Raw genomic sequence first — 15,050 nt, 5'->3', positions numbered from 1 at the left:
TCCTCCCATCTCTGTTGTCCGAGATTTGGAGAGTTGTAATATAGTCTGCTGTGCATGTTATTGCTCGGCTGATATGGTGAATCTCATGCAGACGGTCTGACAGACACTGAGGCCCATTTGGGTCTCTGGTCTCTGACAAAGTTTAGAGGAGGCCTTACGCTGCGCATTATCGGAGGACTACACGGATGCAACGCGGCACTGCCCCCAGCAGAGCGGGTCCACCAGCCGCGCTGCTCACCTCTATTGTTACAGAGAGAGTGGACACGAAGCGACGGACGGTCTGTGATACTCAGAGCGCATACCTGGAGCCGGGGAAATGCACCTGGGATGGCTCATGAAAAAAATGTTTTCAGTTTGCGACAACTCAAAACTTCCACAGACAGGGAGCGCTCTTGAACCCCCCCACATTCTCTGAAAGCACAACTAATCGATCACGAGTGGCTCAATAGGTAGATATACAGATAAACTCATCTTTCAGAAATATGACCGACCGGGTTGACGCTTCAGCGTGAGAAATCGGGAGTGTGGCGTGTGTGCGTGTGAAACCAGTCAAATGTGCGTGTGTCTCACGGCCAATGCGTGAGAGTTGGCAGCCCTGCAACAAATAACATTCATTCTACAAAAGTTTAATGCAAGCCTACATATCTTTTGGTGAACAGCAACCAATGTGGTCACATGTGACACATGCGGTGTAATGCTAACAGCTCAAGTGTACAGTAGCACGAGTAGAAAAGTCAGAAAATTACTGGTAATGTCAATTTGACAGAAACACCTACATAAAGTTTGCTAACAATAGCTAACATTAGCCACCTTAAGCTAATTGTTCATACCAAAAGAGAACAAGTTAGCCACTAGCATGGTTGACAGCATAGTAGAGAACCACATATTTGTGTCCAAAATTGGTGGAGACCAAAAACAGAGCTAACATAAGAGATAATATTAGACTTACATTTTTTGGCTTATAGAAACAAAACCCCAACTGAATGCTAATGTTTGTCTGCCACTGGATGTTTAATTAGACAACTGTATGCTAGGAAGTTAGCCCGTTTTGTGTTTACAGCTTGTTACTGCCCTCAAGTGGCCAACTAATCTTTGACAACTGCATAGACATAAATTTATAGATGCTACAAAGAGGTTAATCTAAGGGGTTGAAGGCATTTTCTAGTAGGCCCTCATAAGTTTAGCACTCTCTTTTGATTTTATGGAAATCAAGCAGTCATGATAATAGTTCTATCTTACCATTTGCAGGTGCCTCCAGAGATCTGTGTAGACTGTGTTCTTATACTTGAACTCCTCTAAGTATGTCTGCAGACAGATAATAACCCCTTGGTTATACTATGCAGGTCATATCACGCACACAGAAAATTGACCCACGAATGTACAAATCAAAAAAATGACATGTAGAAATGACATATTACAAGCTCATTGTGTGAATATGGTACAATATAAACAATTTGGACATATCAAATGTAATTAAGGTAAGATACGTTATAGTATTTAAAGTTTGTGGTTACTAGGAAACATTGCACATGTAAAATATTGCACTAGACACTGGGAGAACTTGCTGTAGTTCACGGCGTTGGACAGAGCCACCGTCCCACGGGGGGTGAATGAGAGTCATGTAGAAGACAGCTTTCATTCGGGCTCATCGAAGCAGGGGAAGGTCTTCCTGGCATCCGTTGGCTGCATTTAAGTTGTGGCAACAACTCTCATAACAGCAGAAATGAAAACGTATAATTATCACCCAAATCAAACGTCAAAGGAACCCTCCACGTAGAAGACAGGAGGAAAGTGCTCGCTATTCGTGCCCTGCCTTCCTGTTCGACCCATCCTAGTTAATTTCCTGGTTGCAGAAAACAGCTGAATGTCCAGAACATTGAGCTGTAAAAAGTCCTTGAAATAAGAGAGTCCTGTCTAATCTAGGAACTTTATCTATGCATAAGGGTTCTGAATGAAGGCCCTCTTTAGGGCACCAACAAAGACCCTTGCATTTTTTAACACAGGTATGTTTTTTTGGTTTGAATACCTAAAAAAGAAAGAACCACACCACATATCGACACACAGCATTTAACACCAAATTGCAATCCGATGCCGTGAAATTAAATGAATTCCTTCATATTTCTTCTTACCTTGTATTTAGTCTGCGTCCTGCACCAGGTCTGTCAGTTGAAAAAGTGTCCTGAAAAGCTTCAGTTTGTGGCCAGAGGGGACAACTATTCATACCATGTCTGCAAATTCCCCCGCAGATCCAAATAAAGTCTGTCCAAATAATGCAGCAGGATCATCAAACCCAGAATATACAGTCAGTGACTCCTGTGTCCCGTCCTAAACGTGTTGTCTCTTGTTTTGAAGTTGAATCCAGTTTGGTAATTTTCTTCAGAATACAGCTGTGTCCTAGTATGTATAGTATTATTGAAAAGTGTAGGACAGGAAGTATTGAGCTAAAGGTCTAATACCATTCTTTTTAGAAAAGACAGCATTACAGAGGCCCTTAATAACAAATGTTATTTTATGTACGGATTGTAGCATGTACCATATGTCCCATGCTAGCGGATGCAATGCAGGATAAGAATTCAAACTTATTTTGGAACAATAAGATTTACTTTTCGTACTGATGTTCCAAGATGTTTAGCTTCTGTTGGACCTCATGTTCCATATTAGAACTAAGTGACATGAAACAAATCTTTCATAATTAATGGCTCTTTACAATGTGTATTCTTCAGGCCTGAACCCAGATACCCGGGTGACGTCACTTAGGTCCTTTTCTCAAAATCCACTTTACACAACTGTTTTCACAACCTGTGCAGTACTCACTGTGACAGGTAGATTATCTTTGACAGCAAGCCTGTTTAATCCTTTTATTATTTTCAACTTTATAGTGGTCATAAAAAGTCTGTAAAACCGCTTGGCGGCTCATGTTGTCACTTTGAACTGTCACAAGTTCTGTTTAGAGCAGGCGGTACAGAGAAAGGTTTCTTACCCATCTGTATGAAGTGTACGGTTTCCTGTAAGATTCCATTTCCAGTATTTGATAGAATACAGACAGCACTGACTAACAAATGACTGTAGGCATACACACTCCCACACACAGAAAAACAGACAGGGAGAACCGGCCTACGTGGAGCCTTTTATCCCTTTCAGAAACCACCTTCAATCTGTGTTACAAAGTGTTAAACACCCACTGTGAACAGCAGTGATTAACTCCTGGTATTGTCAAAAAATACTCACAAACATCTGGTCTTTCTGAAGGATTTCTCATGAGTCTTTGCATAGACAATAAGCACATCATTTAGTGCAATGATTTATGATCTAATCATCAAGATTTAAGAACAGATAACAAGACGCCTAACAAAAATCAAATCTTTGTCTCCTACCACTGAATGGCACATGGATTTTCAATGTAAAGATATCCATTGTTGAGCATCACTTAACATGGAAAAAAGTTGCAGGAAATGTTAATAAACCACAGTTGACAAAGTTGTATAACACAGTCCATTTGAATTACAGTAAGTAGTTAACATCCCATCATGATTTGGGTTCCTAATCAGTTACACTTAGTTGTAGAATCAATGCAAATCAAACACTGAAGCTGCTCTGGTGTTCAAGTGGCTCAATGTCTCATGTTTATAATATAAATACATTGAATACATCATAGTGAGCAGCGACATATAATATAAAGTATGAAGAAAAGACATGAATGTATATCTTTTCAAGAATAAATGCTGTGTGAGTAAAATGATTATTTGTCACAGTGGTTGTCGCCCTGAAAATTACTGAGAGGGGAGAGATCAACTCCTTTATTTACAGCTACACCACTGATAGATAGAGATACATGTGGTCATCCCACGCTCCTGTGCGCTGAAGTTGATGACCACCATGACACATATGGTGTCAGTTGTCTTTGCACAACTGTCACTAAGAAAAAGGCCACTTGTTGTTCCTGATGATTATAGTGATTGTCATTCATTACATATCCCTGACAGTGCAAAAAACAAAAGAATTGGAGTGTGTAATTTTGACTGTATAAGTGTTCTCATGTGGACTCTTCAGTAAACCACTTGAGCACGTGGGCTTTGTTCTCTGTCACCCATTTGATGTTGGCTGTGGTCTTCTCTATGGCCTGCTCCAGGGCCAAGGTGGCAGAGCCAAAACCAACATGGAGGTTGTCTTCTTTGAATTTCTTTAGCTGGAGGAGAGAGAAAAACAAAGAAAGAAAAGCTGAATTTCTGAATATGGTGTCTTCATTTTTGCTCTAAATACCCTCAAGGAAATGCAGTGTGTATTTCAGTGTGGCTGCCTACCTCCTGTAACTCAAACTCTGTGGAGAATCGCTTTGTGATTCCGTTGACGAGATTGGAGAAGGAAAAAGATCCTCTTCCATAACTAATAAAGAAAAGAAAGATGATGTTCATTTTAAAGTTGTTCTTGTACAATGATGGTGACCAGCAGAATGAAAATCGTGTATATCCTGTTGTGGACCTCACTGAACATACAGGTTGTCACACCAGATAAATATCCCCGTAAACAAATAAAGGATGTAAAGCCTGCTGGTGTTTGGACATGTGCACCTCATTTATGCTTAGGTTAGCTTCATTATCAAGGACTGTTATAATATTTAACTTTCTAACACTTTCTTTTATTAAAAATCTTCACATGCTTGTGCATTTGGAGAAGTTACATTTCTACCAAGAATTCCTCAACATTTTTAACGTTTACCCTCACACACAGTTAGGAGCTGCTGTGGATTTTTTGTATTATTTGGAATAATAATTATTTGTAATATTTCCCTATCCTTAATTTAGTCCTTGAGAGCGCTGACTGTTCTCCAACAACCCCACCTGTGAGGAGTGAGTTCTTACTGCTGGAAAATGTAGCTCCATCTGTCTCTGATGAAGTTCCAGGCCAGCGGCATCCCCACAACGTTCCGGGCGATGTACTGGATGGTCGAAGTGGCGTCTTGCTTGCGGATCTTAGTTGGATCTAGGGTGTACTCCAGATACCTGGCCATTAGATCATCGAATATTTTAAACATGTGAAAAGGGTGACGCGGTTATTATCCACATTGTTAACGTTATCCACTATCCTAAAAGAGTAAAGACAATTGAGCTTTAAATGTGCGTTCAGGCGGAATGCAAAGCAAATATTCACTCTTAGTGGCACCAATTAAGGTGAAAATGCATATATTTTTTAATATATATACATATGTATTTAATATATATATATACACATACATACATGCATACATACATACACACACAGTATATAAAGTATTGCTGTGAAACTGATGCTACTGAGTCAGTTTGATGATTCTTTTCTTTCTGTGCCACTTCAGCAAATTGCAAAAAATAAAAACTCAGTGGTTTTCATGTGTCCTTGTTCATCTCTTGTCATCTGTTACTTGTGTCCAAAGTAGATGTTGTTCAGTAAAAATGAGCATTCTCATTCCCAGAAATCTCTGGCTGAAACTTGTGTCAAACGGTGGATAACGTGTTTTGGAACTAAATTTTAGGTCATTGTTTAAGTCTGTGTCTTTGAAAGTACAGAAAACACATGAAAAAAGTGGTCTGCTACACTTAAATGAATGTAACTGTTACAATGTTTCACACTGGCAGAGCACATGCATTGACAAGTGTCTCATTCACATAACTCCTAGAATACTCCCACACATTTGGATGTCGTACCTATTTAAAAGCCAAGGTGCTTTGGTGCAGGCCATAGCTGACCTGAGCCTGAAAGCTTCAGATGCCAGAGTGGCGTTCTTGAACATTCTCCAGGCAAAGTCCCACTCCTCCACCCCACCAAAGGCTAAGGCACTGCAGTAAACTGTGCTTTTCAAGTTGGGATGGATCCTGGTCAACATCAAGGCAAACATAATGTAGATGAATACCAAACACACTCTCTGCTCACACTCCTACAGTTGGTGTGTACATTGGTAGCTTGCTAAAGCTAACGTTTGGCTGTCTGTGACAAATAACACAGACTGCACAAACAGGCAAATGTGTGTAAATATGAAATCATTAAATCACAAAGGAACTGACGTCGACTGTACTGTACTCACGGGTTGGAATGTGGACTTTCCATCCACTGTCTGTACCAGCTTCTAATCAGCTCCCTGCACCCATCCACACCCATACTGCAGGCCATTCCAATAGCATTGATCTGATTATACCTGGGAAGTGGGATGATAGAGAAAACTGGGAAAAACTGCAATATAGTATAACGATACGCAATATGTGGGAGGCTTGTGAAAAAGCTAACAATCAAAACTAAATATTGCATTGAATGAAATTACTTCAGTCACCTGCATTTCGTTTAAAAAATACATCTTCTGGTATGTGACTGCTTACTGGTCAGTGTGTCCTGTTGGTACTTTGGTCCAGTTAGCTGTAACCGTCTTGAAGTACTCAAAAAGTGGTTGGATTTGTTTCTTGAGGTATGACTATATTAAAAATATATCAGCAGTAGTTTTTATTTCTGGTTATCTTACACTTCTCCTTTTAGTATCAGAATGAGCAGTGTTAGTATTCGTGGTGAAGTAGTACTAACCAGTAAAGCTCCGTAGACCTCAGTGCGGTCAAACATGAGGACGTAGTAGTCGAGGTTTCTCAGAGCCGACTCCCAGGGGATGTAGTCTCTTTCCTTGGACAGGTATTTGGTCGTTCTCAGGGCCAATGTTGTATTGATCATTTTGGCTCTACACAAAGGGAACACATTCTTTTCAAACATTAAATGTTTAAGTGATTTAGTGCTTTAAACGTCTTTTGTTCTTTACCTTGCTAGGTTGAACGCGTCATCTATGATCTGTGCTCTGTTGATGATTGATAAGGCCTGAAAGAGACGACCCGCATAAACACATACATGTTCAAATGGACATACACAGGGAACCAAGTCCACATGGTAAAGAACACATAACAGCCGCTACTTCTGCTAAAGGTTCTTTCTTCGTAATGTCTTGGTCTGGAGTTCCAGAAACCTCATTTAATAAACCATCACCATCAACCATCACACGTGGAACATACTCACCTGATGGTTGGTGTTGAGGAGGGAGAGAAGACGATCCCAGTTGTCAAGATCATAGTTCACCCTAAAGTACCCAGATACATTGGTGTTGGCCAGCACCCAGTCCTCTCCTGAAACTCTCATCTGAATGTGGGCGTCTGGTGGAAAATATTAAAAATAATACTTAGTTACCGCCAGTGGTTGAGTTCACTAATCTGGTGGGAAGCCTTTTCTTCTCTTGTACGCAGATCGACTACAGTAGAGCCGTGGGTGTTACAATCCCTGTACCTGTCTTTTGAAGGAGCCAGTGTTGTTGCTGCTCCACACCTGTCTTCATCCATTTAATCGGGACAAACCATGTGTAACTGCACAGACACACAGATAAAGAAAAGTGGAACAATGATGGTTTGTCATGAACATTTGGTACAGAAGTTCATGGTCCCCAAAGCATGTAATCTACTGACTTTTACTTTTCATCACATCACCAACATTAAGTCAATCATTTTTCCATCAATTCGGTTTATGACCACATACATGCAAAGCTAAAAATATTCCCATCAACCTCAGCTGTACTTAATGTGATAAGCAGGAAAATGTTAGAATGCTAATATCCTTGTATTTGGCACGTTAGCATTGTCATTATAAGCATGTTAGCATTCCCATGTTAGCATTGTCTAAGGCTTGCAGAGCTTTTGTTGAGCAGTACAGAATTTACAATATTATGATTCTAAAACATAAAGCTATTTTGTTTGTGCTTCAGCCAGTTGTTATTGTTTTATTAGGGTAGATGGTGGTTATTGCTTAAAGCAATCGTTTTATTTATCTTCTACGTGGAACTTGCAGGATTAGGTAGAACTTATTCCTACTTGAATTGAGAGGGCCTGTCCAGTACAGAGTCTGGATCCAACAGGAAGTGTTTCTGGGTGATACTTCCTGTCCGGGTGTCAATGGTGACCACTGGAAAGCCCATCTGAAGAGTCCAGCGGTTCATGATGTTGTGGACGGTGTGAGGAATATGCATACCTGGTGTGTTTTCAACTGCCTGACAACAAACAAGAGATCAGGATTTCAAGAAGAAACACACTCAAGGAAACATCGGCAGGTGAAATTATGTTTTTACTGGGCCGACCTGCTGGAGATGGTCCCACAAGTCTGTGTACACTGTGTTGCCGAAGGCGAATGTGTTCAGGTAGGACTGAGAAGAGAAAGCAGTATAGCATATTGCCTTCGCGGTTTCCAAGATGTTAAAGCTGCATTAGGCTACATGTTTAAAAAAACACTGTGTCATCAGTCAGAGTCCAAGCAGCAACAAATGATAGTTAACAGAGTAAATACTTACACTGAGTCCTTTGGCAAACACAGGCTCAGTGAGGAACTCTGACAGCATCCTGAGCACCGCTGCTCCCTGACAACAACAAACACAGAAACCACCAGAATGTGTCTGCTTTGAGCTTCTCATAATAGCACATTTTTTTGTATTGAGTTAAAACAAGATGATTCCCTAATGGGGCAACATGGCTCCTGATTCAGGACTGGATGAATGGAAGAAACAAGACCAAAGAGGTACACTGGGACTGGGAGTCATGAACTTAGTGGTTCTTTGGTTTGTGCTAAATGTATCTTCCTTTGATTAAATAGGAGAGAATAAATCAGGTAAAACTGAATTAAAGTGAATTTATGTTAGCAAAAGTGGAAATTTGGCTTGAAATTATGCCAAAGTTGTAAGGTATTGCCTAATTTTGAGTATTTTCATCTTAAAAATATATTCATGAATTTACCACATTATACTTTTGAGAAATATGGGAAAGGGCAACATTGTGAACACTTTATGCACGTCTGTATGAGATCCTGTCAGAGGAGCAGACCTTGCTGTAAGAAATGGTGTTGAACATCTCGCTGATCTGAGCAGGGGTATTGACCTCCTCTTCTCGACGGGACAGCGGGTGGGAGGAGGCCAGGGCATCCACAGCAAACACCTTGTGCACGTCAGACAGTATGATCTGGTCTTTCTGCAGCCAATTAGAGAAATGAGTTTGGACCGCCTTTCTGACTCAATCATATGTTGTGGGATGTGATCAAACCATAAAATGTTATTGTCACAGCTCTCTTTCTTTCAAGGCACCAGCATGGCTCTTACAATGTTCCAGGTGGGCTCAGCATAGTCTGCTCCAAGGTACTCCACATATGACGCAAATCCCTCGTTCAACCACAGGTCATTCCACCACTGCAGAGTCACCAGGTTGCCAAACCACTAACAAACACAACACATCCAGAGTAATGAGTTCTGACACAGTAAAGGCCTCAGAATTTCAGTACATTCTCAGCAAAGGTGATGTTCCCATGAAAACTGTTGTTGTCTGACAGTTATATAAGATTTTGGCCAACACTAAAGCTGAGCTCCAAAACTGAATAATCCAGGGTTTAAGAAAATTTCTAACCACAGAATTTCACATCACTCACACTGGGCTTTAAATACATACAGGCGAGTAGGGTTATTAACATGTCCCCAGGTGATGATCTGTCTTCATGCCTTTCCAAAGGGAGGTTGAGAGTAAATGTATGTTTATAACATTACTGTGTTCTTCACAAGATTGGAGCTGAGATTGAGTTTGCACCAAATGAATGTCCTGATTAGAAATTCCTATTTTAATTTACTTTAATTCTTCTTATTCTCCTTATTAATAGAACTGGAACAGATGTGATGGTGGCAATTTGTCAGAAATAAATATGGCCTACCATGTGAGCCAGTTCGTGGGCGATAACCGTCGTAATTCTCTCTTTGTTTCCAGTGGAGGACATGATGGGGTCATAGAGCAGGGCCGTCTCCCTGTATGTGACCAGGCCCCAGTTCTCCATTGCCCCAGCATTGAAGTCAGGCAGAGCTATCTGATCTGGGGAGGACAAGGAAATCAGAGGAAATCAGAAATGCAAACTGTAAGGTGACCCATTTCCTCTTGAATAGAACACAGCAATAAAAAAAACATTCAGCATCATTACATCCTGCTAATCGTCCTGCAGTGCTCTGCTAAATCCTGCTATACTCTGCGGTGCCCTGTTACATCCTGCTACACGTCCTGCGGTGCTCGGCTACATCCTGCTAATCCTCCTGCGATGCTCGGCTACATCCTGCTACACATCCTGTGGTGCTCTGCTACATCCTGCTACGCACTGAGGTGCCCTGCTACATCCTGCTAATCGTCCTGCGGTGCTTGGCTACATCTTGGTCAACCCCAACCGGCCGCCAGCCTCCACCTACCAAAGCCCTGGGTCTGTCTCAGGTTTCTCCCTGAAAGGGAGATTTTCTTTGCTACTGTCGCACTGTTGCTTCTCTGCAGGGAACTACTAGAGTTGTTGGGTCCTTGTAAATTAAGTGGTCTAGAATGTGGTCTAGACTAACTGTAAAGTGTCTCCAGATCCCTCTTGTTATGAGTTGATTCTATAAATAAAATTTTATTGAAATGAATGACCCCCAGAAGATCAATCCTAAAGACTTTTGCGATCACATGATTTTTCCTCTACTGCCATAATGAGGTTGGCATTTGCGGGTGTGAGTAAAAAGTCTCAACAATTATTGGATGGATTGTCCTGCTGCCCTCTGGATAACCTTTGCAATACCTTCATTGTCCATGCCCTCATCAAGTCAACTTGTTACTTTGGTTTTTGACCAAATACTGCAAAACTTTCACACTCAGCTGTACTTGGTGAGTAGTGCTAATTAGCAAACATTAGCATGCTAAAACACTAAATCAACTCATCAACTAAAGCATGGTAAACATTATACATACTACACATCAGCATGTTAACATTGCCATTGTTAGCATGATAGCATGTTATTAACCTCAAAGCACTGCTGTGCATAAGTACAGCCTCACTGAGCCACAAACATGGCTGTCGACTCCCTAACCCTGACATATTAAACTCACTGCAGAGCACTTTTTGCTGGAAGAAATAAATTGCACTTTATTTTTGTTCTGTTTCCTGTTATATGGAAAACAGTGTACAGCAAGGTTTTCTTTGTTGAAGTTTGAGGAAAGTTTATTTTATGTGAATTGCACTTTAATTGTATACGATTCTGTGAAAGAAAATCTTCCCAGCTCTTGTCACATGACCTATTAATGTGGCCATGATGACTATCCAAATGTTTGCCTTAAGAGCCCATAGAAAATGTCTATATTTAGATACACAATTTCAGTGCAATTAACAGTGAATGTGATGTTTTATTTAACAAAAGGACATTGTGTGGTTCTATCCTCTCCAACAGTTCCTTTATTTCTAAACAGATTTTCTATGCTACATTCTGATAAAATCCCCGGGGCCCCCATGACTGATTATTGGTCCCCTCTGTGCCATCCCACTTAAAAATTCCTGGAATGGCCCCTGAGTGGAAGTCCTTCTGAACACCGCTTAAATGTCCAACAGCAAATGTGCCATGCTTGCACCTAATGCACAAAATGTTTTTCCTTCCAAGTGAATTGAATGCTGGGCTTATCGAGGTAAAGGAAATGAGATTAATACTTCTATCTTCACAGGAAAATGCTTGCCTAAGCATGTTGATGCAGACTTAATTACCTACCTGACTTGGAGAGTGGATATGTTGCATTGTAGTAGTGCTCGTAGAACTGAAGGATCGGCCCTGTAACGTTGAGAGCATAGTCCCCCTGTCTGTCCTCTATGGCCTTTCTCCGAGCCCAGATTCGGATCTGGAAAGAATTTGCTTAGTCCACAATAAGGGATAAAAAGATTTTTGTTCCGTCATCATAGGAATATGATCTAGATGGTGTGACCTCTGACCCTTACATCATTAGTGGTTGGTTGTACTGCTTTTCGTCTGTGATCCACATTAATGTTTCTGCTGACCACACTGGTAATGTAAAGAGAAACAGGGAACAAACGTTTCTTACCAACAAATTGTTGTTTTGGGTTGACTGAATGTTAACAAAGTCACTGACAATAAACGCCAGCAGATATGTGGACATTCTCTCTGTGGGCTCAAACGAGGTCACTCTGAGGGGCACGCCGTCAATAACAGAGTCTGCAGCGCCTGTTCAGGGAGAAGAAGAGTTAGACTCTGACACTCTGTTGGCAATACAAACAACTAGTTGATGATTATCTTATAATTTCTCCAAGTTAGTATTTAATTACACTACATCTAAACTGTCACACACAACACTCTTCTGCTGCCGCTTGCCCTGAAAAAACGTTTTTTCTTGTACTAAGCACCATTTGTGTGGTATTGCAATACTTTTTTTCTATATGTTGTCCTTTTCTTATTTTGTTTTACAATTTGCTTTTCCGATTTCCACAGAAAAATTAGAATGTAAGAATACTTCGAAAGGATTGAATGTTTGTGTTAGTAAAAACCAACCAATTCCCCTGCCGTTAGACAGAGCCACGGTGCCCCGGTCGTGGATGATGGTGACGTTGAAGACGGCTTTCATGGCTGGCTCGTCAAAGCAAGGGAAGGTTTTCCTGGCATACGTTGCTTGCATCTGCGAGGTAGCGACAACTCTGCAACATGTTCCACTTAAACATTAACACAAAATAGACATCCAACAACCAAAATCATCCAAGTCCCAGCAAGAGGAACATTGTAACCATGAAAATGAGCTCTTACTCTCAAAAACACAATGCTGGTGCACCATAATGCCCTGCTAAGTTAGGACTTACTTCTTCACACCATCCTCAGTGTATTCACTCCTGTAAAAGCCTTCCAGGTCATCTGCCAGCTCCCCCTGAAATTCAGTGTAAATTACATAAGACGCTCCAACAGCTAGTGCGCTGCGTAGCTGAAGAACCAGATAATGTGTCTTCACGACAAGCCAGGTCTTTTGTATATTGGGTGCAGTGGCATCACCCAGGCCACTCAGCTTAGCATGGTGCCCATCGAAGTTGGTAAGGTTCAGCTTGTTAGAGTGGATGATGATGAGGTCAGTTTCCTTCACACAGCTGAAGATCACCGCTGAATACCCGGTGAAGAGGTACATGCCGTCTGCATCGGGTTCCAGCCTGGGCCACAGGGTGACATTGTAGGAGACAGGAACAAGGGAGTCTGGAAGTCTGTAGTGGTCCCAGGGCTCCTTCGGGGTGGAGGAGGTGGTGAGTGGTGTTGGCATGCTTGTGCTGTTTGCTGCCCCATTTTCAGGCTTGCCTCGATTCTTGGCCCTTTCCTTGTCGTAGGCAACGGACAAAGCTATGATTGTAGCCAGAGCAATGGTCGCCAGTACAAGCATCCCAAGGCCCACATTTTTACTGACATAGTAGACTTTCCCCATGTCCGATTCAGGAGAGCAGAGAAGAACTCTGAGGGGTCTCAGTCTGTGTTTGTGCAGCACAGCAGGTCAATAGTTAATGGTTGAGCCATTAACACGGTAAAAACACATTTTCACAACACCTAAGGAGAAATGGAAAATTGGGAAGCCCTTGGTTATTTAGTCTGCATTTTACACATCTTCACCATTGTAACTGTGTGCTAGTTTTATTTAATACCAAGAATTTATTACATTTCGGTCATTCATTTTCAGTAATCATCATTGTCACCAGAAAATGTACTAAATGTATTCACAACTGCTTTACATTACTTTGGAATCCACGAAATCACAAAGTCTTCCGTGCACTGAAACCCAATGAAAGGTTGTGGCCGTGTTTCCTTTTGCAGATTATCTGTGTCGGCGTTTTATTTGCCCGATAACTGATGAAATTAATAATTAATAACTGCTACAGCTGTCTCTGCTTCGGTCTGACTTAATGTCCCCACCACTACACGGACCATCCGTTACTGTGTATTGTGTTGAACGTTTCATTAAGTAATTGCTTAAAGCACTTAAACAGAGTTTCTTTTTGGAGTTTATAACATTCCAAAATTTTAATGTTGACTTAAAGATTTTCAATTTTACTGTAAATGTATATCAGTTCCAAATATCAGTTATCAGTTTCACTAACTAATACTAATAATAATCGGTATAGGTATGGGCCTTGACAAACCAGTACCAGCCGATCCCTACGTTTAACCCGTGCGGTTGACTCCTGGTTTTGGACACAAACAGGTGATTTCTATCTGCCTGTGGAGGATCGTTAGCATTAGCATTGCCATAGCCGCTGTCTTTCCTCACCTTAACATGTGTAATGTTACATACAGTATGTCTGCCACAGGCTGTGCATGGTTTAAATAAATGAGTGTCACGTGTACAAATTCACCTCTAAACAGTATTTATATTGGTTACCAACAAGCTGCTTTATTTCTAAATACTGAAAACGTCCATAAAGAACTTACTTGACATCGTGGTATCTTTCTAACCCCCGCTGTGCTGTGCAAGCATCCTAAATTGTTTGTAAAATACTGTAAGTTCTATTACTTTTAAATACTGATCTGACATCCTTGTCTGGGAAGTATATGTACAATATATTACATAATATAGTTCAATGTAGTAGTATTTTCCATTTCAATTAGTTATTCACTCTTCTGTGTGTCATTGGTTTTTGATAGAACATTAACCAGCGGGGTGGACAAGAGCCGTGACAATATCTGGATTATTTTAATTATTACTAAGAGTGTCCAGGGGTAACAGACTGTAGGAACTAATGTACAGCCGAGGACAATTTGATTAGAACAAAGATCATAGTGAGGCATTATAAAACAGACTCTGGTTAATTGGGTTATCAATAAGCATAATTTATTACTAATATCTATCTATCTATCTATCTATCTATGGTGACAGTATTTGATGTTCCCAGCAGTCTTACATTTTTATGAAGCCTAGTCCTAACTCATAAACTACATTCCATAAGGCCACTAGCCAACTGTAGCCTAACCTTTCTAATGAATGAATCAATCTAATAATTTCTGGGTAATTGCACTAAAGTTTACCAGCGCCATAATTCTGCTGGCCTTAGTGGGAGATCAGCAGTTTCTTTCTGCTCTAATGTATGTTAAAGTCTCCTTACATTATGTGTAGGTGCACAGGGATCAGCTGTGGTCCTATATACAGTGGTGTGAAAAAGTGTTTGCCCCCTTCCTCATTTCCTGTTCCTTTGCATGTTTGTCACACTTAAGT

General features: G+C 40.9%; 1 protein-coding gene and 1 long non-coding RNA gene across 3 annotated transcripts in view; one reads left to right on the top strand and one right to left on the bottom strand.

Annotated features, from left to right (window-relative positions):
- Positions 1 to 10,730, top strand: part of LOC117945980 — a 12,373-nt gene extending 1,643 nt beyond the window's left edge. Inside the window, exons 2-3 of the long non-coding RNA XR_004656941.1 lie at positions 1,590 to 1,594; positions 10,719 to 10,730. This is a non-coding gene — a long non-coding RNA (uncharacterized LOC117945980). The remainder of the gene's footprint in view (positions 1 to 1,589; positions 1,595 to 10,718) is intronic.
- LOC117945881 (aminopeptidase N-like) overlaps positions 3,117 to 15,050 on the bottom strand; it is a 14,050-nt gene continuing 2,116 nt past the window's right edge. Inside the window, exons 2-21 of one of the 2 annotated variants that reach the window (XM_034873614.1) lie at positions 12,667 to 13,390; positions 12,365 to 12,507; positions 11,901 to 12,040; positions 11,573 to 11,699; positions 9,736 to 9,890; positions 9,137 to 9,250; positions 8,865 to 9,008; positions 8,339 to 8,404; positions 8,129 to 8,194; positions 7,866 to 8,041; positions 7,288 to 7,364; positions 7,024 to 7,157; positions 6,773 to 6,828; positions 6,547 to 6,694; positions 6,348 to 6,439; positions 6,059 to 6,169; positions 5,682 to 5,849; positions 4,860 to 5,000; positions 4,302 to 4,383; positions 3,117 to 4,186 (exon numbers count right to left, since the gene is read on the bottom strand). In XM_034873614.1, the coding sequence (XP_034729505.1) occupies positions 4,034 to 4,186; positions 4,302 to 4,383; positions 4,860 to 5,000; positions 5,682 to 5,849; positions 6,059 to 6,169; positions 6,348 to 6,439; positions 6,547 to 6,694; positions 6,773 to 6,828; positions 7,024 to 7,157; positions 7,288 to 7,364; positions 7,866 to 8,041; positions 8,129 to 8,194; positions 8,339 to 8,404; positions 8,865 to 9,008; positions 9,137 to 9,250; positions 9,736 to 9,890; positions 11,573 to 11,699; positions 11,901 to 12,040; positions 12,365 to 12,507; positions 12,667 to 13,271 (2,898 nt within the window). In that variant the 5' untranslated portion in view covers positions 13,272 to 13,390 and the 3' untranslated portion in view covers positions 3,117 to 4,033. The remainder of the gene's footprint in view (positions 4,187 to 4,301; positions 4,384 to 4,859; positions 5,001 to 5,681; positions 5,850 to 6,058; positions 6,170 to 6,347; positions 6,440 to 6,546; positions 6,695 to 6,772; positions 6,829 to 7,023; positions 7,158 to 7,287; positions 7,365 to 7,865; positions 8,042 to 8,128; positions 8,195 to 8,338; positions 8,405 to 8,864; positions 9,009 to 9,136; positions 9,251 to 9,735; positions 9,891 to 11,572; positions 11,700 to 11,900; positions 12,041 to 12,364; positions 12,508 to 12,666; positions 13,391 to 15,050) is intronic. The other variant, XM_034873620.1, reaches the window with a different exon arrangement.

This window comes from Etheostoma cragini, chromosome 1 (assembly GCF_013103735.1).
Source record: "Etheostoma cragini isolate CJK2018 chromosome 1, CSU_Ecrag_1.0, whole genome shotgun sequence".
In the NCBI taxonomy this organism is placed as follows: domain Eukaryota; kingdom Metazoa; phylum Chordata; class Actinopteri; order Perciformes; family Percidae; genus Etheostoma; species Etheostoma cragini.
The sequence above is the reverse complement of the archived record's forward strand: the minus strand, read 5'-3'. Positions and strand labels throughout refer to the sequence as shown.